This window comes from Chroicocephalus ridibundus, chromosome 3 (assembly GCF_963924245.1).
Source record: "Chroicocephalus ridibundus chromosome 3, bChrRid1.1, whole genome shotgun sequence".
NCBI classification, from domain to species: Eukaryota; Metazoa; Chordata; class Aves; order Charadriiformes; family Laridae; genus Chroicocephalus; species Chroicocephalus ridibundus.
The window spans coordinates 28,001,435-28,027,912 of NC_086286.1; the positions used below are offsets into that span (position 1 = coordinate 28,001,435).

Below are 26,478 nucleotides of genomic sequence, written 5' to 3' on the forward strand. Positions count from 1 at the left end.
GACTGTCCCTAAGTCACCTTTCCCTCCCTCCTCCACATTAATACAGTCACTAGCAGAAGGCTGGCTCCTATCCTGCAAGCACATTTTCAGAAAAAAAAATATATTGCCTTTTAATCATCTTTGAAAGGAGCAACAAAACATAACAAACCTATTATCCTGATAAGGTTTTACTAGTGAAAAAAGGAGCCATTACAACATTAGCTCATTGGCTGGAAAACAATCTTCCTATAGATACAGGTATGTCTTCCGCTTCGTCACCAATTACTAGGTTTTCGTGAGAGATGGGAGATGCTGAAAAGGAATTCTTGTTTAACATCTTAATCCCGGTTTATTTTTACCCTTGGGTTTGAATTCCCAAAAGCTCGCTGCTAATGCTTCAGCACCTTCAGCAGCCGGTGTCTGGAAGGCCGCCTCCTGATGCCAGGCAGTCAGCTCTCTCAACCTGCATTACGATGCTTTTCACAAATAAAAAGAACACAGAATTAGTTTTCAGTACTCCGAGACTCTCTTGAAACGTCAACAAAAAAAGGATTTTTAAGAAACACCGTCAACCCCCTTAAAGGTATGGTGAAGATACCAAAAGGAAAGGGGTTTGTTTCAAATTTGTTTCCTCAAGATGAGCAATTACTTATCATTGGTGCATTCTTATGAAAAAGTTGCAAAAAAACTCGCCATGCCAAGAGTGCATGCCGTCAAGTAAAAAAAAGTTAAAATACTGTATTTGCTACCATCTTTTCTTACTCCATTTGTGTCAGAATTTGACCTTTTTTTAAAAAGGGTTGAACAATTAAAAAAAAAAAACCACAAACCAACAATAAAAACAAGCCTCAGATGTACATATTCCATTTCTAAAATTGACTCGGAGTGTCCACAAGAATGCATTAGGTTGAGCCGCCTTTCCGAAAGCCGCATTATTGTCAGGAAAATGCATTTATAAGATGAGCTTTTAAGTAACCCATTTGGAGCCAGCAGCTGCCCCAGCAAGCGGAGCATTGGCATCCATGAATGTGCATCCAGGATGGGCCAAACTCTGACCTCAGCGCTTGCCATCTCCTGGTAACTCACTGTCTTGGGAGCCACTCTTGGACAAACCACTTTGCAGGGCTGTGAATCGCACCAGGGAATTGTTTAAAATAAGATTAAAAAAGCAGCAAAGGAGAAGTTTTAAATAACCAAATCCTCTCACCATCTCACTGCAATTCTGCTATCAAGTGGGCCGACACCCGAGGCTGGGAACATCACAGCACAGGGGCAGGAGGAAGCACCTTGGGAACAGAAACTCCTTTACATCGGTACAGAGACAGGCTCCCTCCGTCTCCAAACCTGCCCGAACCACTAGCACGCCTTCCGAGGTAGGATTTCTAGCTTATGAGGCTCCCTATTAAAAGCCAGTAAGATTTTGCCAGGGCAGAAAAATCTCACGCGCAAGCTCCCTAAGAGAAATCACGCATCAGCTTTGCGCCTGCATCTCAGGGCACTGGCTGAAGGCATTTACGTGCTACTTTGGAAATAACTGTTATAATTAGTAATCAATATTAAAAGTGTAACATTTCAAATTTCAAAGTATGCTTGTCTTAGGAACAAACTCAGGTAGCTGATATAAAAATTATAAGGGTCTCAGACTACAATTTGTCCCCACCCCCACCAAGGCACTTTGCTATTAATTTCAGCGGGGGCAGAAAAATCCCTGCATAGTTAAGGCTCTGGCACAAAACTCTTGCAGCTTCTTTAAACAGTAGCTGCACCGCATCGTGTCACCTCCCTAAGCAGCTATCCCACTTTAGCTTCCTCAGAGGTCAGCGATTCATCTCTGCTAAGTACATCCGGTGTAGAAAGAAAATTCCTTAATCCTATTTTGTGTGCTTGTTTTCATACGCACAGCCGCAATTCTCCTACACGGAGCCCAGGCCATACAAGAAAAATCCTTGTTGGCCCCTACTGCTGCCTCTGCTGTACAGGGGACAGATGTTCACAAGGAGAACGTTGCTGCGGCTGGCTCTTAATTTTACATACCTCTGCCACAGCACACATCAACGCAAATCACTACTTGAAAAGCAAAGCAAGAAACTGCATGGGTTTGCATGTCTACTAAATTATTTCAGGACTTCAGTTACTACCTTACAAATACAGGAAGGAAGAATGTGATAAAAAATTGGCTAAAATTATGCGCCTGTGCATTTACTCAAGGAGTTTATTTCACTTTGGCATATTTACTTAAGCCTCCCAGACAAGAATTCCCTCGAAGCTTATCACAGGATGGACGTTTCCTTCTTGCGTTTGGGCTCACCTGCCCCCCTGCTACATGAGACCACAGGTATTTGCAACTGCTCCACCTGGTTTTGTGCTCCACAGTGCTGCTTTGGTGATCGCGGGGCTAGGCAGGCCCGGGCTCTGCTGCCTGCCAACTTCAACTCTGTCTTCCTTTGGAAAAAGCTCATCCCTGGTAAAAGTGACCGGCCAGAGCAGCTGTTGTAAACAGGAGGCAGAGATATTTACATCACTCCGGGGAAAAAAACCCCAGAGCTCCTACTCAAGCACATTCATTGATTCTCATACTCACAACTGTCAGGTTGTAGTAAGTTCAACGCTCATTCAACAATACTTTTGTGCCGCAGGGCCTTCGCCTGCACCTCCCTTACACAAGCTTGCAGAACAGTGCCCGCATTGATATTTGGGCACATTTTTTCCCCTAGATTAAAGGGAAAAGTTGCCTTTGATCAAAGGTGACTTTGCTGCACCTGAAAATGAAGTGAAGCAATCCAACCAGAAGTTATTTATCACAGCATCAGTCTTTACTGACCAGTGGGTTTTTCAATATACAAAAAGAATAGTTCTGGGTTCATTTTGTTTCTATAAGAAGCAGCCTGCAAGCCCTGCTTTCTTGAACGACATCCTTTGTTTCTTGCCAGACAGAGTGCTGAAATGAACAATTTCAACAGAGTATTTAGTAAAAGGGAAGGGAGTAAAAAGTTTAATACTTTTTTAAAAAACAACATCAAAAAGTGCATTGAGAGTAAAATCCAGGTCCATCCAGTCGTCTAAATCTGCAACATCACTTATTCATTTTCTCCCGTAACAAAGAGGTGCACATCTTTCTTGGACTGTAGCATTTGAGCTGTGCGATCTATGCCAACCACCGCAGCCAATTTCTGAGCATCATACTTGGAGTAGAGCACAGTACAGGTCCAAGTAGCATCCGCTCCGTTGTCTGTGGCCTTCATCATATTACAAATCTCACTGTAGAAGTGGGAGTAGGTTGGTAACTCATAGAAAATGAGGTTCCTGATGCCTTTTATCACATACCTGTAGTAGGAAAAAACCAAAAAAGTAACATTGTCGCAAATTTTTACAAAATGTGCACGTTAAAACATCAGTCCTATCTCGATTCTTCCAATTTCCATCAACTCCAATGCACATCAGTTGTAGCTCAACTCTACGAACCCAAAAGACTAAACACAGCCGTGGAGCTGAGCGGGGGGGCGTATCTACCACTGCCAGGCACTGTGACTTCCTCTGAAGTACAGACCACCTCCAGTTTCTGCAATATTCAGCCTCTTCGGCTTGGATTTTAAGCCAGTGAAGCCTGATCAGACTTGACCCTCATGAAACTTTTCATATCGCCAAAACTTCTTCTGCTAATAGGAAAAACTGTTCCATTAGGAACTTCTAAACAGCTCCAGTCAGGACACAGCAAATTTTCCAGGTGGCCTCAGCTTGCTGTATTGCGTTATTGAACCAATTACACATCCTTTTCCAGGATTTTATGCAATTATTGTGGCGCAGACGAACACAAATAAAAGGCACAATGAATCCCATCTTGCAGGCTATATCATCCCGTCCTGACATCAGTGGAACTTGGCAGCGCTTACCTTCCTGAATAAAGCCCTGGGCATACCAAAGTATTAGAGTCTCTGCAAGGGAGTGCTGACAGCATGCAAAAAAATTTAAAGTAAACTGAAAAGCTCTTACTTCAGTCAAAGAAGTCCTCAGAGAGATCCAAGAGATTCAAAAAGCAATATAACCCGTCTATGCTTAAGGTCAGACTACACACGCAACTCAGAGGAAAACTCAGTCCACAATTCACCTTTTGTAAAAGTGGAAGCGCTCAGTCAACAATAAAAACTGCTTCTCTCCCTTGAGAAAGAACCGTCTCGCTCTGCAGACGCCACCCTTCTTAGTGTATTCACAAATGTGAGTAAAATTCAGATCCTCTTTCTTGAAGTAATTTCGAAGACGCACATAGTCAAAATATGACGGAACATAAATGAGCGTGTGCGACATGATGGCATCGCGGTACTCAGGCAAAACTTTGTTGATGAAAAACTGAAACCTGCATTCAGAAAACAAATATGTTTTAACCAGAGTTAACGCTTGGCTTTCCAATACTGATATGACCTCAAATAGGAATATCATCAGACAGCAGACTACAGAATATTTTGACTACGTTTTCCCCCTCTTTAACTTCGTAAGATTTCTACATGTGTAGAAGACAAAAGGCAAAAGCTTTATCAGTACTACAGTTATGGCAGAGACTCAAATTCCTTTCCCAGACTTTATTCTCCATTATCTTTGGCAAAGAGAAGTTCAGTGTTCCCTTCCACCTGTGCAGAGCCTACCCTGCATCTGCAGACTAACGAAGGCGTACTTCTGTGGCGAAATCATATTGCGCTCTGCAGGAAACATTATGCTCAACTAAATCTGAAGTTGCAGTCATTAGGGCATAGCAAAATAAGTCTGGAACACAGAGTACCTTGTCTCTATCACAGAAGTTATATTTTCAGCTTCTAGCCTCCGAAAAACATGAGGAAGCTGGACCACAACGTGGCTAATGGAGCCACTGAGTGGTACGTTGCGGACAGCCACCTGCAAGAGGAAAGCAGGACGTTTAGAGAAGCAGCGTTTCAAAGGCAGCCACGCTCCAGCCAGCTTTCTGCTCCTAACTCACACCTGCACGCAACGCACAAGGCTGTTCTTAAAGAAAGCACCAATAAAAAACCATACACACACCCGATCTGTGAAATATACACGACCACTGCTTATGCTCTGACTTCCCTACATTTGAGACAGGAAAAGTAAAAACCTTTGTTGTCTCTTTCTTTCAAAGTAACAGCAGTTTGTTCTTCTTATACAGTAGGGGGGGGTGGAACGGAGGCAGGCAAACCCTCCGTTTAACAAAATAAATAAATAAAACAAGATAACTTATGTGTGTCAAATTAAGAAAAAACCAAAATCTGATTTCTGACATGAGACGGCTACCCATGAAAGAAAAGGATCAAATTAAGTATCGCTGCAAAAAGAGTAGTTCTTCATGCCTTTGGCACTGCGTTAGAAATTGTCATGCAGCGCCATGGAGACTCAGACTGAAATACTTGGGTACTGGAAGTGATTGGCACACAGTCTTTCTACAATTGAGTTATGGAATTTTTCCATGCACTGGGTTTTCTGTTCTTCTCCCCCTCCCTTACACCAGCATGTAAAAGAAGGCTTGCAGCTCATCTGTGAACTCACCTGCCCCATGTAATTGAAGCAGTGTTTGTTGAAGATGGAGTTAATCTGGGGATCCTGAAGAGCGCTGAACAGCAGTGTCTGGCGGTAGTACTTGGACCAGTTATTGAGATTCAGCATTCGCACTCGGGAAAAGTCTACCCCGTGGGGCTCCAGAGGCAGCAGGTTAATGTGCTTCATCAGATGCTACACAGAGAGACGGAAACACATTGCTACAGACTGACATCCCTGCACCCAGACTGCAGCGAGAAAGGGGGCAGGGATGAGCAACGCAGCACAGAATATAGAACAGCAGTGATCTCCTAAGACATGACTGTCTGGAATTTATTGACCACAGCGAGAGTAATTTACTTGATTTCCTGCCACAGAACTGAAAGCTACCATCGCTTTAGTCATCAGTAACCTCTGCTTCCAATCTCCTCCCATGGGGCAAGTGTAATGCATTTGTTTGTATTAAAGTCAACTGGCCCAAGGTTTCTGAGCTGAAAGACCCATCCATTCAGGGAGAGTTTGGGTGCAAGCGAAGAAATTCACCTCGTTTTGGCCTCACTGAATAATACCTAGGACTGGCATCGTTGCTGCCCCAAAGGGAAAAACAGGAAACCAAAAAGCGTGGGTGCTACTGCATACTAGGCATGATCCCAGAGCAGCATTTTCCTTACATGTACAGGAAAATCTTCATACTGTTTAACTTCAGGCGTGACTAATGCTTAGTATCTCTACAGTCAGTGGAGACAGGCACCAGCTCCTATTGCTTTCTGGAGGAACCTGAATTAGGCTGTACAGATTCGTCTCACACGACTGCAATCTGACTGAGACACTGGGCAGTCAGACAGCTGGCATATTTTCTCCCAGATGTGATTAAAGGAATCATCATTATCTCCTCCTGTAAGATAATTAAAATTGTCTAAAGAAATTTCTGATGAAATATGCCACTAAAGCACAAAATACCAAGATTTATGGAGAACAGGTGCTGAATACTACCCAAAGCCTCTAGAAAGATTATTTTTAGTATAAGGGAAATAAGAGGATGGAGGCAGGAAAAGGAACAAACATACACGTCTGGAATCAAGTAAGTAAAAAACCAGCGATACTGTTCACTGCCAGAACTAAGTTCTATCAGACTAACGAAACACGGTACAACACAAAAATGAATACATACGGAAAACGCACCAGAACATGTTCCCAATTCTGCATCAGGTAAATATCTGCTTGATCAATTATGAGAATTTCTATTGATGATAGGAAATCAAAATCTCTCTTCTTCTCCCCCTCCGCCCCAATAATAGTCCTCATACCCAGGGGAGAGGCAATGATGATATCCGATGAGTAAAATGGTGCATACAGTCTCATACTCTTTTGAAGAATTGCAACCCCTGCCCAACAACAACCAACAACGTTTTCTTAGTTAAGGTCAATTATCAACCATATTCTTCCAACAGGCTCTGTAACTATAACTCCCTATATTTCCTCTCTCTTAACACATACTAAAGATTATAGCTGGACAAAACCAATCTGTCTGAAATTCTTCTTTCCCTGAAAAGCGCTTACCCACCCCCATTTGACAAGCATTTGACAGATTTTCGTGAAGTTCAGCAAACTCCTTCACAAGTACTCTTTTCCCATATTTTTCATAGTCTGGACATTTTTTTTACTGAAACACATTTTTTTGTGTGTGTGATTTTCTGCTAAAAAGGGTGATGAGAGGGCATAAGGAAAAAAGAAGAAGTAGAAATTATTAACTATTCCCTAAATCCTAGACTTTGGTCTCTGCCATTAAGTACTACGGAAACTGTTACCTTCATGTGTCATGAAAGGTTCAGTGTGGACCTCTTGACTATAAACTGCCTTTATTCACACGGCCATGAGAGTTGCTATTAGAACACAAAGGGAAAGGTTCTTCGTGTGATGATGACTAAAAGCATAACCAGTCTTGCACCTTCCCTGGCATTGCCGCTCACACCGCATGTTCCGGTGTACATGCCAAACTAGCTTACACATCACCTCTTGTTTTAAAGAATGAAAAAGGATGGAATCAAAGGCGTTTGTTACCTACACTGTAACTACACGGCGACATTGCTAAGACCCACAGTTTTCTGATCTTAAAAATGGAGGTAGTCTGGGCCATATTCACACCACCTGCTACAGTCGGCCCAACAAAGACGTCTCTGCAACTCCCCTCCCTCTCTGTGTGAAGCCAGCTATGACGGACACAGCTGAAAGCGCTTGCAAGTATTTCACACAGATATCAATAAGGACCCCTCCTGCTATCTATTTTAACCCAATGATAAAAATGGAAACAAAAAGGAAGGCACAATTGGTTGAATTTCCAGGAAGAAGATATCACTTGTCACAGCATATACACACTGTAACAACATCAAGTCTTTTTCCTGTTTGAAAATGCGCAAAGGTTGTTTTAGTAAGGCATAACAAATGTGTTTTAAATTAGATCTTTGTGCAGAAGTAACAGGGTGCGAGGCACAGTAAGAAAGAATAATTATTCTGCTTCTGTGATTTGCTTCTGCAAGTAACAGCGTTGAAAGTTACTTCAAGCATTTCTTCACACCTAGTAAGTGGATCAAGCAGACTGCAGTACGGGAGAGGACTGAAAGGAAAATTATTATGCTACTGAGAGTAAGATGCTCTCAGCCAGGGAGATATTCACTGGGGAAGGAAGAAAGACTGAGCGGGACCTGCTTGCATCTACCACTGTATCATTAAATCTCTTGGGAGGCCAATTTATCTTTCAAGGGGCAATAATTTCAAAAGCCTCTGATCTGTCAAGTTAGATAAACTGCCTACTCATCATGGCAGCTCCAGGAACCAAGCCGCTAGCTAATTCCCTGCATACTGAGTTACTAAACCAGCATGAGATTACAGTATTACGAAATAGTCAAATTCGCTGCTTGTCCAACAGTCCTACTTGCTGGCTACCCCTTTGCTTTCATGAAAATCATCAGCAACACAGTAGAAAACTGCTTTGCTCAGTAACTGAGCTTTAATTTTGTTCCAACCGTTACTGACTGCAAGAGACATTGTGAATAGGCTGATTAAACCTAAGAGTTTGTGGTTGTTTTTGTTTTTTTTTTTTAATAACGTGAAAGACTTTGCTGCTTAATCAAGGCTATCCTCTCTAAAATGAGGTGTGGGCAGTCCTGCTACAATAAAGCAATCGTTGCATTTTAAGTGATTCTGAACTTGATGCGAAAGTCATGACTTTTTTATTTTCTCTTCAAGTTCTGGCAAGGCAAGAAAGATTTTTATAAAAATCCAAGTTGCCAGTGCAAAACGAGCATGAATACTACAGAGCCTAGAGTCTCGCCAGAACTTCCAGCCCTGATAGTTCCTACACATTTAGGAAAACTTGTTACTTCTCAGTTCTTTACAACCTAAAAATCATCTGTTCAGTAGGTCATTACCAATTCTGAAGTGGTCATCAATGTTGCCAGCAAAGACGGCTTCATAATCTTCGGGTCTTTTCAGGTTGGGGGGTTTCTCTTCTGGGTCAAAGCCAAACTCCCCTTTGAAGCGCTTTTTGTTACTTACATCTATTTTTCTCTTTTCATTCACTTCAAGAAGACTGATGAAAATATGCACAATTCGCAAAGCGCATTCCCTGAAGGGCACTATCATCAGCACCTGCGTAGATCAACAGTTACAACAGAAAAACCCATATAATACGAACACTCACAGTTAACTGCATTTTAAGTAATTTTTATTACTTAGATCTGCCCTCGTGGTGCATCCCAACAATCAAGACAAAACAATTCTGACATGCAGCGTGGAGGGAGGATGCGCTGGGACGCAGTGCACTCATGAACAGGTACTGGCCAGCAGCTCAGTTTGGTTCCCCATCTCACACCCAGGGTATCATTGCAGGGGAATTGAAAACTAAGCATGTTCTCCTGTTCTCCCTACTCCTCAAGCAAGCAAGAGCTCCCACACACACAGACAGGGTCAACGGCTGGCTCCTGGATGGGTGGCAATGGCCTCTGCACAGCACTCTGAAAAATAGCCAACTGGGGATCAACACAGAAACCAAAGGCATTTGTCAGATGTGCAGCAAACACTGAAACCCAACTTTGAAGCTGTTCAACAGGTAGTTGACACCACCAGCGACAGGCTAGCCCTAGTTGGAGTCACCTGGTTATCAACTAGAAGACGCTGGGAATCCAGGGAGCCTTGGTTTGAGGCTCACTCCATCAACTATGACAGGTGGCCTCGACAATGGGACTGGGACTCCCTGAGGTCTCCCAGGTACAGAAAGATCCTTCTACGCAGGCAAGTCCTTACAAGTGGCTAAGGGCAAAAAAAAATAATTCTGGGACATCCCACATTGGGTGACAGCTTACACTACCTGCACTAACACTGAAGACTGATGTGAAAGACCCTTTCTGTACTGGTAGATTTAGAAACGGGAGCAGAAAAAGGCAACATGTCAGTCTGTAGCAATAGAGGGACAAAGAAAAAGAGAAGTCAAACTTGTGACTCGGCACAGAAACAGGCTGGCTAACAACCCTGCGCTCACTGCTTCTCACAGGGCGTTTGCCCTGGCCATGGCAAACAACTTCCAGGCACGCTAAAGATGATAAAGGCACAGGAACATGTTCCCTGAGAGAGCAGCAACAGAAATACTTCGGGATAAACTACCAGGATGTTTATATAGCCTGATGAGACAGCCAGGTGGGGATGTGGGAATCACATTAATGAAGCTCCGTTACCTTAGGTCTAGTGAGCCCCTGGTCCCTGTAGTCATCATTGTCAGGCCCTGGCTTTTGGTCCCTTCGTTTGGCATTGTTGCTGAGCACCTGGGCATTTGCCTTCAGAACATGGTTCAAGGCATGCAAGCAGTAAGCATGCTGGATTTCGTCTCCATTTGTTAAAGCATTTCTTTCTGGATAGAACAAGTCCCGGTATGTATTCATGATACAGAAGAGCTCTCTTTGTAGCGGGGTGAAAAAGGCATCGCTTGGTTTGTTCATTGAGGACAGGTACTGTTTATTCACTTTTGGCCAAGTATATTCTAAAGGCTTGTGAAGATAAAGCTGTTTCACATCCACTTCTTTGTCTGCTTTCAAAGTTTTATGTTTCTCCAAAGTGGAAGAAAAAGTTAGTTGGCCCAGCCTTGGCCACTGAAAAAAAACAACAAAGAGAAGTCATATGTACCAAACTTAGTACACTTAAAAGCACATCACCACAGCTAGCAGTCTGATCAAGTTCGTGAAACTTGAGAAATCTCTTTTCATAATACAAGTTTATTTCCCCCCCCCCCCCAATACACAATCTCTTGCTTAGCCTATCAGGGTAAATAACAATAAACTTGAGCTCAGCAGATCTGGATGTATTTCGCAGTGTTGTGTCTATAACTGTCCTCATTTTACAGATAAGAGAACCAAGGAAGGATGTCATTTCTGCCTAACCCAGCCAGCAAATAAATGGCACAAATCAGGGACAAAATGAGAACCCTGGAGTCCGACTATGCTTACAGATCAGCTGCACTGAGGTATGTACGTTGTTTTAAGATGAAAACAAAACCCTGTTAGGGACTAAACCCTGAAGTTGTGAATCAGTTGCTAAATACAATCTTATTGGAGTCTATCTGATTTTGAGAGCAAAAGCTATCAATGTAGTAGTGGAAAACTCTAAACTCTAAGCCTTCTGCCATGCAAGTTGTCCCTATCTATCTCCACAAAGTAGCTACACCAAGTTAAGCAAAGATACATCATGCGTTGCTTCAGGTGGCATTGGTATTTTTGGCTACCACATTCCAAAAAGAAAAAAATAAAATAAAACTTAAAAATCACAGCTTTCTCTCTGACTGACTAACCATTGGATATCTTCCAATGTATGTCACCCAGCATATGGCTGACCAGAATGTAAAGCAACCCTCCAAAACAAAATCACATGTGAAAAAGTTAGGAAGCAGAAGTTTGTCTAAAAATGAGTATTTTAAAAGACAATATTCTCTCTCAAGCAACGAGGTGGTTTTCTGGTACTGTAATTCACCTATTACTTCCAGTATTAACCATATAAGTATTAAATTCCCCTTTACCGGCTTGTAAACGTGTCCAGAGATACAGCTACCTTGTGCCGAAGTAAAGTGCATCGTAAGGATTTGTAAGACTGTGCATGGTCACCTCACAAGTTCAGCTGCAGAGCACATCCCTGGCATTATGCTACCACTCAGAAACCAGTCCTGTTTCTACCTGGTGCCAAGAGTACTAAACCTGTGGTTTTGGGACTACTAGCAATCAAAGTCTAAAACCGTGTTTTTCAGACGTGTTGCCATATGCGTCTCTAACAGCAGACTTTAGATTTCAACTCTCGCTCAGTGCTAGGTGAAGAAGAAAACACTTCAGCAACCACAGAGTGACAAAATCTTGACGATTCCAATGCCAACGGGTAATAACAATTATGAATCTACGTCACTTGTATTAAAAAAAAAAAAAAAGAGTTATTTTAATCCAGGCATCTTTAGGAACTCTGAACGGCTACAGAACACTGTTACCTTGCTTTGACTTGAAGTTTTAGGAAGCGTAGACATTTTTTCTACTTCTTTTTCTTCAAGCTCTTTGTCCATGTGCTGTTTAAATGGATCTATTTATAACAACAACAAAAAAATATCCTGAGAACTATTGTAGCTAATACTGGAATCAAGTTTCAAGACGTATTTGCAAATGAGACGAACAGTTTCCATGCTGGCCAAAGCCACAGTTAAAACTAGTTATTTCAAAGCACTTGGAGATGAGAAAAAGGATGTCAAATTCTCTCTACAAGAACAGATTTGACAGATTGCTTTAAAAAAAAAAGAAAAAGAAGCACTTATGGAAGTACTAGAACTTTCAATCACAAAACAAATGTTGGACAGGAAAGCATTCTGTAGCAGAAAACATTGTGGCAATTTTCTGCCTTAGGCTCTGCCACATCCATCCCTTGCAGGTGACATAGGTTGTCAACAGTAAAGGCCCAAGTGAACTTACTGCCTTTCTTAATTTGTAAACATTTCTGCCCAGGGCTTTGCATCTTTGGCCAGTGATTGACATATATATACACACACATATATACCCACACACACACAGTTTGTGATAAAGCAGAGAAAGGGAGGTTTTGGGGAAGGGTGGCAAAAATTGCCTGAAGTGAGCAAAAGTCTGATTTATCTAATCAGCATTTCTTTTTGGAAAGGAAAGGAGAGGCAAGGAACTGTAAACTCATATTATATTCAAAGACACTGGCATGCATAAGTCACATGCAAAGCTTATTTTGAAAACCAAGTTCTGTACACTGCTTGTAGCACAGCAGCCCTCACTGCATAAAGAAAACTAATTAGAGAACACTAGTGCTTGCCAAAGGATCTCTAGCCCACGTACAAGTTATCCAGGCAAAAGTCAAGACATTTGCTAATTACGACACACTTGAAAATATCTTCCCAGCAAGGCAAATGAAGAGGATACCATTTCATTTTACTACAGGTTCTCTCTTCAGTTGAGTTTTCCCGATTCCAGCGTTTCTCAGATAAAGTAGAGGGAATAATGTGAAGCATTTTCAGGAATTCCAGTGACCCCAGGACCAGAAATCCATCCCGTTTCTGCTATCTTAGGTGACTAATTTTCTGTAATAGATTATAAAGCCACTTCCAAACTACAGGAACCCACTGAAAAGTAGTGCATCATTTAGAGGTTGAACAAAGCTGTTAGGATACTTAGCATGCAGTTGGAGAGCTACGGTTCTCATTAAAATGCAATGCCAACAGCCTAAGTAATATTCTCATGGTAACAAGAACGAGCTGTTTTTTCTATCACATGGCCCTTTGATGCTTCCACACATTTCATGTATCAACTAGGCTGCCTCCCAGATCTAATGTCAGCTGCTGCTCCAGGATGACAAGCCAGCATCACTAGGGATGCTACAAACATATTTCACTCTCTCAAACTATGCCATCTGATATTAAAACCACAGAGCATGAAATACGAATAGAAGCTCTGCAAGTGCCAATGTGTGGCATATCACCAAAACATCACACACCCGTGCACACAGTTATTTGTATTATGCATGGTGGGACGACTCCAACACCGGAGCTCAGATTGCACCCATCAGCGCACTGCGGCGTTGAGATTCTGGGCTACACCCTTAAAAGATACCACGCAGATGCACCACTGGTGCCTCATGCCTTCCCGATCCGGGTGCAGTCAGACTCCTCTCCTCTGCATAACCTTCAAAATTCAGAGAGACCTAAGCATTTGTCTAAATTACTGTGGCTGCTCCAAGCTTCCCAGAATCTCACATCTAACTCCACTGGGTTGTGAAGGATGCCCTCGCAGGTCAGCTTTGTGATTATCTCCTGTGCCAAGAATATCTTCCACAGTCAAGTGCTTGCAGGGCCCTTCATATTACACTAGCTTTTTCAACTACTATTAAAGCAACAGAACAAGATAACACTCTCCATGCACATTTCTAGTTCCTGATACTTCAAGCTTTATCGGCCATAACAGAAACTACGCGCAAATCCCGGTCCACAGGGGCTACAGAAAACAAATGGTTCAGCTACACGTCTGCATTAGCGTTAAGTGTCTCTTATGTAACCATCTCACATGTGGGCAATACAATGAATAATGTAGCGGAAGAATTCAGAAGCTATATAGCATATCATTAGGGTGTTTGATAATTTACACATTTACAGACACTCCTCTAGAGGCAGATGACTAAACACAAACATACTGTGTTTTACCTTCTGAAAAGGCTTGTGAAGAATTGCTGTCTCTCTTATCTGCGTTGCAATCTCCACTCTCCTCTTCCATGAAATTGGTTTCCAAGCTAAATTCAGATTCGTGTTTCACATCAGTAAACTCCTCAATTACTTCATGACTTGGGTCACAAGAGGTATCTGCGCCATCAGCCTGCTCTTGGCCGAGCGTCTGCTCTGCTGTGTCTGTAGCTGTGAATCGTTAGAGAGAGAAAGGGGTTACGTTCTCCTGGAAAAGTTACTGTCTGTAGCTATAACTCCTGCTAGCCTGGTTGTTCCCTTTGAGTTACCAATTTTTTTCTCCCAATACTCTATCCAAAAAGATAAAAGCAGGCTTTGTATTCTACAGTAAAGATGACTTTTGGCTAGTGTGCCAAATGTGACAGAATACACAACATGTGTTTCCCCAGAGAAAATTAAAGAAATAACCTTTTTGGGGAATATAAGTTTTCGTTTCCACTGACCCCAAATAACTGAAAATAATAAAAAGTTGACTCCTGTCTCACAGAATTTCTTTGCAGTCTTCATGAATGAGGATGCCTCGTCATAAAGATGGGGGTTTTCTTCCAATTTATATATTCTTTCCTCTGCTACGAGGCAAACCTTTCTATCCTCTCGGTGGCAGCAGCCAAGCCAGATGCTGTGTGAGAGAACAGCTTGCGTCTCCCATGAGTGGGTGAGAACCCCTGGTATGCTGCTCCATGTGGATTTCCCCTGTGCTGCCGCACAAACAACATCTGAGGAAGCAGCAGCGGGCTGTCTGCCGGAAAATGAGCACAGCTACCCTCTGCCCTGCTAAATCCTTCAGCGGCAGCTGCTGCTCCCACCCACGCAGAGGCAATGGAGCAACAGAGTCCCCACGCCAGAAGAGCACCCAGCCAACAAGCCAGTCTACACCACGATCCTGGCTAAAAATATGTTATTCAAACTTTCTAACTGAAACAACATTTACCAAAGCATAGGAAAAGACAAACTACCTTCTTCCTGCTCCGGTACATCATTCTTATCTTCTTCACCTCCATCTGCCTCTCTGGTGTCCTGGGACCCTTCACTGTCCATTTCTGCCTCGCTTTCCCCAGCTTCTTCTGATTCACTTTCATCATCTTCTTCCTCACTCTCAGACTCAGGAGAGGTCTTCAGGGTAGCCAGGAGCTTATGATATACAGAGACCTGTACCACTTCAGTCTCTGAATCGCTTTCTGCACTTGATTTATCAGAATTCTCAGACTGGAAGGGAAAAACACAAGTGTAATAGCAACAACAGTAACACCCTAATAGGCAGCAGGCAAATACCCGCAACCTCCGGTTCTCATATTATGTTTTCCCTCTCCCATCCTACCCTTATACAGATGCAGTGGAATTTTTCAAAAATCACCATTGTATGCAAATAGTTACACCTGACACCTCCATTTAGATTTTGAAAGCATCTTGGTAGACTAAGGCTGAAGTGCCTCATTCTGCACTGATTTGACTTAGAGCATCACAAAATTTGGTTCTTTCAGTCTCAGCTGAGTGAGGACATTTGATCTCTACAGACAAGACGTTTACTGAACTGGCACTGGATTTTCCTAAGAAAACCACACACGGAGCAAAAATTTTAGAAGGGCACGCATACAAGGGACAGAGCACACTGAAAAAGCTTCTGGCTTTCAAGGAGATAAGTGACATAGCTGTCAGTTGACAATAGGCCACCGGGGAGTCGGTCAGGTTTGGCTCAGCTGTAAAGCTGTAAGCTTCAAAGAAGCCCGACTCAGAGCCAGTTCTGTCCCGGGCTTTCAAAAACCAATGGCAGTGTGCGAAGGTATAGCCAAAATTATAGTGAAACCAGGAGGATAAGCACAGTGCCATTTATTTCTTTCTTAGCTCCTTTCAGCCCAAAGAAGAAAAACCAGCAAATAGGGTATTAATGCAAAAAATTGCTACGGGAAACAAATGAACAAAACTAACTAATTCTTCCACACTGAAACTTTGAAGTCTTTTATTAATCTGATGACAAAGAAGGTTACCAAATCCTGACTGAAGGAAAAGTAAAGCACTGGTAATCTAAAGAAAAGGAATGAGCATTAACATATTTCTTCGTTCAACAGAGAATGAAACATCTCCTAACTTGTGCAACACTAAGTTTATTAACATTATTAAAATAAGTTAAAGCAAGATTGACTTTTCACTGTGGCTAAGTAATATGCAAAAAACCCAAGAAGAGCTATGTTATTTCCTGCTGCTTCTGCCCTCTCATGGTATGACAGTTTTGAGTAGAGAACAATTCAGAGCCACACAAAAATCACATTCTTTTTTTTTTGTTTCCTAAATGCAGGTTTTCTAAAGAGAATAACATTAATAACTTGGTAATGTGAAGTGCTAAGTGTTTCACTTCACTGAACTCCACAAAAATGAAAGTAAGGAAGAAATAAAAAATTTATTACCAGTTCACAGATTTGAGTTGCTTCTGGTCTTCCAGACACCCTGAAAAGAAAGCATTTAAATATCTTACTCCGTCAATGATGTCACACACAGGGTAAAAGAAATGAGGGGGAGAAGGAATTGATGAGTTATAGAAGTCTTAGAAAAGTTAAAAGAAAAGTAATCCTAAGAGGTTACCCTCTCAGGTGACACTGCACTCCGTATGTGAAGCCCACATGCTCAAGCATTATAACTGTTCAAGAAGTGAAATATTTTAAAGCAGAATCTGTCTTTCATTGGAAGATCAGATGTTAAAAGGAATCTAAGGAATCCAACTACAAGGGTAGTTTGTACAACAAAGTTACCTCTAGCACTAAATATCGGTCTGTGAAGTGAGGAAAGCGGCACATACTACAGCATTAATTAACTAGCCTTAGGACTGCAAATCTGCAAACAAGACTCTGTACAAGCTGGGCTTAAACTAACCTCAACTCTTTCAGAAAGACAGGGAGCCTTGAGTGGGGTCAGAGCGTCATTGCACAGGGCGAGGCACAAAATGCTGCTCCCTGTTAGGCCAGGACTCTGCCTTCCGTCCCGAGCCACTAAAGGCATATAATGTTGAAGTGAACGGGTGACCTGACATCGTCTTCCTCGCGGCTTCTAGGACTTTACAGCAGCATATGATCACCCAGCATTCGGACTAAGGAGCGCATTCCTCGCAAGTTCACATGGGGGTCCAAATGTACAGTGCCCTTTGTTTGACAGACGGGCACCCTGCGGGGGCAGCCAGGCTCCCGGTCGCACCAGACCGTCAGTGCTGCACTTCGCGGCACCAGAGCAGCGGGTGGAACGACGGGTGGCAAAGCTGGAGCCCTGATAAGCCCAGGGACTGACCCAGCGCCAAAGGTGGAGCCCACCTCACGCTCCTGCGCTTGCCCAGGCCGCACGGCAGCCGCCGGGCCGCTCGGGAAGACTTCACCACATTCCTCGCAAGCAAACCCGAGCCCAGATTTTCTGCCTTCCCCGCTTCCTTCGAGATTTCAAGCTCAGGAGCGGCAGTGCAAAGCGCAGAGGCGGCTCCCCTCCTTCCCTCGGGAGCACAGGGAAAGGAGGCGGCGCACCGGCCGCCGTGCGGGCCGGCCCGGGGCCGAGCGGGGCTGTTCGGGCCCGCAGCCCCAGGACAGCCGGGCCCCCGCCTCCCACGGCCGCCCCGGCGCAGGCCCCGCAGTGAAGGAGCGGCCCCGGCGGCCGCTGGACGCCAGCCCACCCGTCCCGTCCCTCACTTGTCATAGAAGGGGTGCTCCTCCCCGAACTCCCTCAGGTGCTTCTTCTGCCTCTTGCTCAGGCTGCGCAGCAGCTCCCGCCCGCCCCGCCGCTTCCCCATGCCGGCCCGCGTGGGGAGCTCCGCCGCGCTTTACGGCACGCCGGCGGCGCGGCACCGTCGCGCTACCGTACGGCGCGGCCGGGCCCGGCTGTGGCTGGGCCCGCGTCGCCCCTTCCGCGGGCGGGGAAGCAGAGGCCGCGGTACAAATGAGGGTCGGCAGACGAGGTTGTGAAGATTTGCATTGCATTCGCTGCAACCTGAAGCTGTTGCACGTTATTAGAGTAATATTTTCTCCCCGTATACATTCGGGGATGTGGTTATGTTGTCCCTAAATAAGGGCTCCCCACCCGGCGTGGGACAGGCAGCCAACGCGCCCCGTCGAGATACTCGGGTTTATTTCAGTTCTGCAGAATTGAGTACCAGCTGTTTAACAGCAACCAGCACACCTGGCCTTTCAAACCGCCCGATATTTAGAACGATAAAATACAGCTCATTGGCTAATTGAGCCCCTCAGCACTCCTAACGGTACGATACTCCTAACTGGGCATCCAGGCTCACGTGTGAAACGTTTAGTGGGGTTACCTGATTAGCATGCTCGTTATTCCCAACGGGGTGTGTATTTTAGCGTGATAATTACCCAAGGTTAGCTTAGGAAATACTCTTGGCTTGACTTTGATCTGGAAGTTAAATTGTTTGCTATCTTACCTCTAAGTCAGCAACTGCAAAAGACCCCGTAAGACGCATTGTTTTGTTCTGGATCCTGCTCAAGGTGAGGTACTTTCTGTGATGTCTCAACCACGTCCCAACAGAAACTTCTTCATAAACTTCTAATTTTGTTCTTTCAATATCACTTAGGCAAGTGCAGGGCAACTGCACAAACTCCAATTTGTGCTCTGGAAACGGTCATTAAGGGGAAGCTCTGAGCTTTATTCCTATAAAGGCTTATTTATTTATTCTTGCAGCATTATAATTAATGCAAGGTTACTTCTGATCTCTGTTCCCATACAGACTGACCCTCTGCACACAAAGTGTGCACATTCACCCAGACACTACTTGAGCTACAGCATCTTCCCAAACTGCCCCACGGTCTGCAGCGGTTTGCTGAAAGCTACACGATTTCCGAGAAAACCTCTACAATAAAGCTAGAGGAGGAGGAAGAGGAGGCCCCACAGAAGTCCTTAACGTTCAGACTGCTTTAATCTAATTAAAAGGTAAAACCAAAACCTCCAAATGAAATCACACTAAATTCTGGATCATCTGACTGCTGAATCTCACTGACACTGCTCTAAGGGTGAAGTTTAATGCTTTACCCTGCGCAAAGATACACAATTCCCCAGAAACCACCTTAACATTATGTCAAATAAGAAACTAAATTCAAACATAATTCTTTGTTTTGAAGTTCTTTATATTCCTTATATCCCCGTCCTTCTGCATGACCTAGCAGAAACTCCTCTGATCCTTAGTAAGGAGGGGCTATAAATGGGGTTATGATGCAGCTTACTGATGCTTTCCCTCCTGCAAAGTACGTACCATAGATTCCAGTTTGTCTCCTGGAGAAAAGAGTACCAGAACTACGTGAAAGCCAGGTAATTCCAAATATGTTGGAGGCATAGAATATTTTGGAGAAAAATGTTTTAGCAGGTGGTAATTGTAGCTTCTAGGTAGTCTATCTTGACCTGGGGGCATCCATGGATTTGGCTGAAGCGAGTAAACTTGTTAATTGCGCTTCAGTTACACAGAAGCCTCCAGCAGTTACTGCTGCGTGTTGTTAATATCGCTGCCCGCTCAATAACAGCGGTAAAGTTGGCTGACTTCATGGATAAACCCCCCTGCTGTGCAGGAAGTTGTCTTAATCCAGAGCATTCCACTGACCTGGTTTACCGAGTAGCTCCTTTCACAGTTTCAGCTGGGATGGAGTTGAATTTTTTTGCAAGTAGCTGGTGTAATGCTGTGTTTTGGATTTGGGATGGGAATAGTGTGTTGGCACCCTGGCGTTCTTGATTGTTGCTAAGCTCTCAAGGCCTTTTCTGCTCCTCACACTGCCCCGCCAGCAGGCAGGCTGGGGGGCACAAGAATCTGGGAGGGGACATAGCCGGGACAGCTGACCCCAACCGACCAAAGGGATATTCCATGCCATGTAACGTCATGCTCAGTACATAATGCTGGGGGAAGAAGGAGGAAGTGGGGAGACGTTCAGAGTGATGGCGTTTGTCCTCCCAGGTAACCATTACACATGATGGAGCCCTGCTTTCCTGGGGATGGCCGAACACCTGCCTGCCCATGGGAGGCAGGGAATGAATTCCTTATTCTGCTTTGCTTGTGTGTGCGGCTTTTGCTTTACTTATTAAACTGTCTTTAGCTCAATCCACAAGTTTTTTCTCACTTGGACTCTTCCAATTCTCTCCCCTGTCCCACTGGGGGCCGGCGGGGAAGGGGAGTGAGTGAGCAGCTGCATGGTTCTAGCCATGACACCCCCAGCAGATACACGCAAGTGGCAGTCAGCTGTGGCCCAGCGGTAGGAATTCCCTTAGCAGGCTCTGTCAAAGCCAACACACCTTGTAACACCACTGACTAAAATGAACTGTTTCCGACTGCCAGGTTTTTCTGTGGAGTTGGCAGCCGTGGTCTGTAAGAGGGAAAATATTGCCAATCCATCCCACCTCTGTCACAAGTGTGAAAAAGGAGTGAAAAAGTTTATTTGTATTTTGCAATAATTGTTGCTTATTGACTTCTACAGTTCAGCACTGGGAGACTGCAGGAAGAGGAGTCACTGTTCAGAGCTGAACCATGAGGACTCGGGAGGTTTTGGGGGACTGAAGTTGGGCGCAACTGCTAAGGTAGTGAACAGCTGGCAGTCTGTATGTTCATGTACATATTAAAACAAAAGGGAATTACAGGAACTTGGTGGTAGTAAGGATATAGCTTGGATTTAAGTGTTGTTCTAAAGTGTCTCTTTTCAAAAATTCTGGCTATGGTAATATTTCAGTACTTAGTTGAGTTTCATTCTGCTTTTTAACACTGCCTTCCTTATGAATTAAAAATGTGTTACTCTTGTTCTTTTGTGATGCTCTGAATTCCAGCACTTGCTTCTGTGATCATTTATTCACACTTCCAGCAATTACGGGGATGGTGTTCTACCTGCTTGCAAGATTTGGGACTGTAGCTTAATAGCTCCTGTCCCCCTTTTTCCTTCATCCTGACTTCAATTTCACCCTCAAAACCAATTTTACTCCTGGGACTGCTGCCCCCTTTCTGCTCGACTCGTCCTCCCTCCTCCCCACACCTTGTGTGAGACTCCTGCCTGGGTTGGATTTGGTGCTTAGGATTAAACTGTTTGTGAACTACTTAAAGCATTGTGCTGCCATTCACAAACGTGTCAGAAGATGTGCTCCCCAGGAGATTAACACCTCAGCTTCTCCGTGGTGAGGCACAGGCAGCAAAGCAGCACTGACCTTGATATGCCACGGGAGTGGAAAGCATGTAGCCACCTGCTGTGGTATGATAATCCTTTAATTTGTATTTTTATTTATTAAGTTTTCTCCTGTCAGTGGTGAGAGCTGTACACGGGGCTGGCTGGCACCTCAGCAGTGCGAGTGCACATAAGTGCAGGCAGCTCAGCCATCCGGCACCGACATGCTTTCTAGGCCATGTCCCTTTTGTCGCAGCGGGGTCTGGCAGTGGGTACGCGCAGATCCCGCCTGGCACCCCTGAAGCCCTCCCTGCAGGTGGGAGCAGGGGGTCAAGGGGCAGAGGGACCCTCGCCTTTGCCGGGGATAGTGGGGGGTGCCTGAACGAGCAACAGCGAGTGCCGAATCTCGTTCCCTGCAGGCTCTCTCCACAGCTTTTCCACAACTCCGTTCCAAATGAAACGCAATTGCTAATCATTCCATCGACTTAAAAATTTAAAACCAAGTTGCTAGCTGAACTTGCATTTCTGAAGTGAAATCACATCACTTACACTGCAGCTTCTAGTTGCTAGCATGATAACATGTCACCAGCAATCTTCTTTTACAGACTTCCTATGCAGCAGCGTCTTTGATTCCAGCAATAATATTGGAAAGAAAACCAAGGCAAAAAGCTCGAATTATTTGTAATCTGCTCTGCTGACCTAATTCTGTCAGCAGTCATGATTAAACCCCGTCAGCAGAAGTCTGCTCTGCTACCTGTGTACCTTCAGCACTTTCATCTGCGTGACATATTCCAGAGACACATGGTTTATAAAAGCCGCTTCCTTTATTTTAGAGGACTCTGCTAATTTAAACATAAAGGATTCCTCGTTGTTAGCTTACTGCCTTCATTCTTGTGTCTCATTTATCAGTGTGGCACTCACTTTTATGCTTTTCTACTTCTACTTTTGCCTTTTCCCTCGTGAGATGCCTTTTTTCATTTTAGCGTATGTTTTTAATTGAAATAAAAGTATTGATCACACTCTTTTACCATCCAAATGCATAAATAGAGAGCTAAAGTTGAAATCGTTTTGCCATAAGTTACTTAGGCAGTGGAATTTACACCACGGACTGTAGCATATAGCTTATAAAGTTGAATGCTGATTTATTTACTATATGCTGTTTTGTGGTATATAAGAAAAAGAAGGATGCGTAACTCTTCAGATACTGGCTTGAAGCAATGTGAAAGGCAAGAGAGGAGGTTCATTTCTTCCTTCATCTCAGTCTGTCCTTGCTTAATCTTCTCTTTTGCCTCTTTGTGTACATCTTTCCTGGCAACAGCTGGCACCTACGCAAAAGCGAGAGTACCTTGATGTTGCCCTGATGTGCTATTTGCATAAATGTAGAGAATAACAAGAAAATAAATACCAGTGAAAATAAAAAAGCAGAGCTCTGAGCAAATATAATGTTTGGCAGCTGCTGACTTAAAATAGAAAATGAAATTTTTATCACAAAAAAACCCTGAACTTTCCACTTACTCACAGGCTACTTAACAAAGCCGTTAAGTTCTCTGCACAAGAACCAAATGCCTTTGGCGTTGGCCATTTCAGCAGGCTGGTTCAGATGCAGGACTTTCAGGATGTGGCATGACTTTTTTGGTCATGCCAAAAGAATGATGCTCTTACCTTCTAAAGGGCAACACAATCACCCTTTGAAGCTAGTTGGAGGTGGTATGCTGACCTATGGAAAGAGCAGAGCATGGCCATATTTAAGGCAACAGATTTTTAAAAACTTTTTTATCCCTCTTTCTCTAGCGTTAATGATTAAGAAAAAGTTATTCAGGCAAATATTTTTTACTTACGTATGCAAGTTGCTTGTTTGTTTATTCTTAAGCAAAACTAATTTAGCTAAGAAGAGAACTCATGGATGCTTTTGTATTAAGTATCTGTTCTCAAAGAGCCATATTTAGCCTAATAATTCTTATTTTGCTGATGGAAACTAAGTTTAGAAACTGCTTTGCCACTGCTTTTGTTTTTGCCAGTGTGAGCTGCATTTCAAGTGATGGTGTTGAAAATCAAGCTGCACTTTTTTTGACAAGAAAATTGCTGACATGTTTACTGACACTGTAATGTGTTGTTAATGTAAAAGCCACTACAATGAATTTGATATTCTTTAAAGAACTACCAAGTTTACACACTGAAAAAATACGGAATATAGAGAATAAGAAAGCGTATCTTAAAATTTTAGTCTGGTTTTTCTGGGGGGAGGGGAAGCATTTTAGAAAGATCCAATGTACTCTAATCGCATAAGCTGCCTGAATCCGTGTGTTGTCTATAGCAACATTAGCTTAGAAAACCCCAAACCCACAACCATTTATGTAGAAGCATATATAATTCAGTAGATAGCTCAGCTGACAACTTGGTAGACACGTGTATTCCAGCTTATATGCCAGAAATGAAAAATAGAACGTGAAAGAAGGGGATGAAGACATAGAACTAAACCTTCTGTGGACACCCGTAAAAATGGATGCATTCTTTTCAGCGTTTCAAACTAGTTCTGCAGTACATATTTTCAAACTCTTGATACCCTGCACTGGGACAGATTATTCAATGTTTGAAAGTGGAGGTATAGATTTGAATGAGACGCTAGAGAAAAGAGGAAAGAAATCTGCATTGTGACTTTCTCTGCTTTTGAGTGGGTGCCGATGTTAGGGAAGAACGGGTCAGATTAAAGTTGATCCTGTTTAAAATACTAGAATTCATTTTTCTGCCAACTAGTTACTAAACTAATCTATGCATAGAACATTGGTTTTATTTTTTATGTTCCTTCTTGGATAATATAGAATGATTGTTTTGGTCTGAAAGTTTCATCGCTGCCTTTGATTTTTGATGGCAAACTAAACCTTCTGTTCTTTAATTTCTTAGCAGCACAACCACCACAGGCTAAAGCAGCTCTAATCAGTTCTAGTTGCTGTACACATTTGGAGTCTTGTTGGTGTTACTCAGTTACGATCTCACTGTGTCTCCATAATGTAGGTAATTTAACTTTCTCTGAGCAAAGGGTGAAACTTCTGTACTCTAACGGCTTAGGGAAAAGGCCCTATGAATGTTGTTTTCAGTAACTAACATAAAAAAAAACCCCTATTATTTTGAACTGGAACCATATTCTAATACTGAAGCAAAGAGGAGTTAATATTTACATGGCAGGAGGGAATGAAAGATGAGTGACAATGCACTAATGTATGAAAGACCCTGCATCAGCAGATGTGATACACTGATTGTGTGCTTTTTGATACTATCAAGTAGCATTTCATTGAAGCAGAAATAAAACTTGTACTTTTTATCAATTGTGCTTGTAATTCAATAGATAGCACTTCCAAAGAAAGGTACTTTTTGTTAAGAGAATTATGCATTTTGGATTGAAGAGGGAGATAAAACTTTTTTAGAGGGAGATAAAACTTCAAATCCCATAATGCTGTCCTCTTACTGTACAAAACTACGTAGAAGAATATTATAGAAGAGAAACATTACATGTGCTGTGTGAACCTACCTCAACAAATAAATTGCTTATATTAAAAGGCTTGGGGTTTTTTATGTCTTACTGTAAATAAAATACCTCTCCAATTCCTATATCATGAAGAAACTGGGTCAGCTGAGGTACCGAGTATGTATGGGCATACAGTGGTACACCTATTCCCTGGTGCACTGATATGCTGTCATACACTCAGATCTGTGAGGCCCCTTTGCAATTTATCATGGTTGTCTTATGAATGACTGTCAGAAACGTAACTTCCACTTTTCAACACACAAATGGACAAGGGTGAATACTAATTTTTGTGGAAAAAACACCCTGAACTTGAGAAGACCACAGCAAACTAGTCAGAGAGAAACCTCAGGATGAACCTGAGCCTTCTAACATTGAGGAACTGTACTCAGAAAAGCACCATTTTCTTTCTGTTAATACAAATAGTTTGGGTTGTCTGCCTTAGCCTTCAAATATTTGCTCATTGGTCTGTCTTGAGTATTTTCAGTTCTTTTCTATTAAAGATGTTCTAAAGCGGTCAGTGAGAGTGTATCAGCAGGCTAGAACTGAACACAGCTGTGTGCAAAGGGGTGGAAGGAACCCCCCCTTGGATTTCAGACTAGAGGCGTCTATCCTTGAGTACCACACAGATTACAGGGAAACCTGATTCAGGGAGGGGGGGAAAGCAAAGGTAATTAGCTTAACCAAACATTTTAACATCTCCTCTGAATGACTGACTTAAATTAAACTTGTTTGCTAAATGGGACTAATGAAGTATCAGCCAGGAGTGAGAGCAGCAGGATTAAGAATCTGTGTCCTTATTCTCACCCTGATAGCGTGAGACTGCAGGCTACTGGATACTGAAAGTCAAGTTTTGCTACTGAATGCTGTCAAGTCTTTTCATCTCATCTTTCCTTTATAAAAAAGCCAGTGATATTGAACCGATCCTAAGGATTTCATTCAGTTCCACATCTGAAAATCCCTCTCTCTCCTAAGGGGGAACTGCTAGTTCTCTTAAGTTACATATGAGGGCTTGGACATCAGGAAAAGGTTCTTCACCAGGAGGGTGGTCAGTCAGTGGAACAGGCTCCCCCAAGGGAAGTGGTCATGGCATCAAGCCTGTCAAAGTTCAAGGAGCATCTGGACAATGCTCTTTGTCATATGGTTTAATGTTAGGTAGTCTGGTGAGGAGCAGGGAGTTGGACTCGATGATCCTTATGGGTCCCTTCCACCTTGAGATATTCTATGATACACATACAGCAATACCAACTGAGGTTTGAGACTGTCAGATTCACACTGGTGTTCTAGGAAGGTAGGAATGCTTTGCTGTGATGCACAGAACATCCTGTGACATATGTTGTCTTAATTTCAGGGCATGAAATTGGCAATTCTGGCAATTTTGCTGTATGAATGCAAAAGTGGGCACTTAAACAGATTACAAGTCTGTCTAGGTATCATTTAAGGCTTTGAATGTCTTAACTTGTAATAAAACAATACAGCATGCTCAAATACTGATGTTTATAAATGGAATGAAGCATGGCATTTTTATTAACTTCCTCTAAAATCCAACTAAAAATTTTCAGATTGAAAATGAGATGAGA

The 26,478-nt window shown here is 43.1% G+C and overlaps 1 protein-coding gene and 1 long non-coding RNA gene across 5 annotated transcripts; one reads left to right on the forward strand and one right to left on the reverse strand.

The window, feature by feature from the left end:
* Positions 1-725: 725 nt before the first annotated feature.
* UTP25 (UTP25 small subunit processome component) lies at positions 726-18,083 on the reverse strand. Of its 2 annotated transcripts, XR_010070241.1 has the most exons (13): positions 17,929-18,083; positions 16,669-16,708; positions 15,223-15,472; positions 14,231-14,437; positions 12,014-12,102; positions 10,227-10,637; positions 8,925-9,144; positions 6,679-6,881; positions 5,509-5,691; positions 4,751-4,863; positions 4,085-4,330; positions 2,561-3,303; positions 726-2,466 (listed from the first exon to the last, which is right to left on the reverse strand). XR_010070241.1 is itself a non-coding variant. In XM_063328548.1 (12 exons), the coding sequence occupies exons 1-12, from the start codon at positions 18,027-18,029 to the stop codon at positions 3,057-3,059; spliced, it is 2,310 nt and encodes a 769-aa protein (XP_063184618.1). In that variant the 5' UTR covers positions 18,030-18,083; the 3' UTR covers positions 726-3,056. The 2 variants fall into 2 exon arrangements, 1 of the variants encoding a protein (XP_063184618.1); XM_063328548.1 differs by having other exon boundaries at positions 726-3,303.
* A 14-nt stretch (positions 18,084-18,097) lies between these two features.
* LOC134512797 (uncharacterized) lies at positions 18,098-21,023 on the forward strand. Of its 3 annotated transcripts, none has more exons than XR_010070242.1 (4): positions 18,098-18,494; positions 18,682-18,738; positions 18,978-19,180; positions 20,707-21,023. It is a non-coding gene; the product is annotated as an uncharacterized LOC134512797 (long non-coding RNA). The 3 variants fall into 3 exon arrangements; XR_010070244.1 differs by having other exon boundaries at positions 18,686-18,738; XR_010070243.1 differs by lacking the exon at positions 18,682-18,738.
* Positions 21,024-26,478: the final 5,455 nt, after the last annotated feature.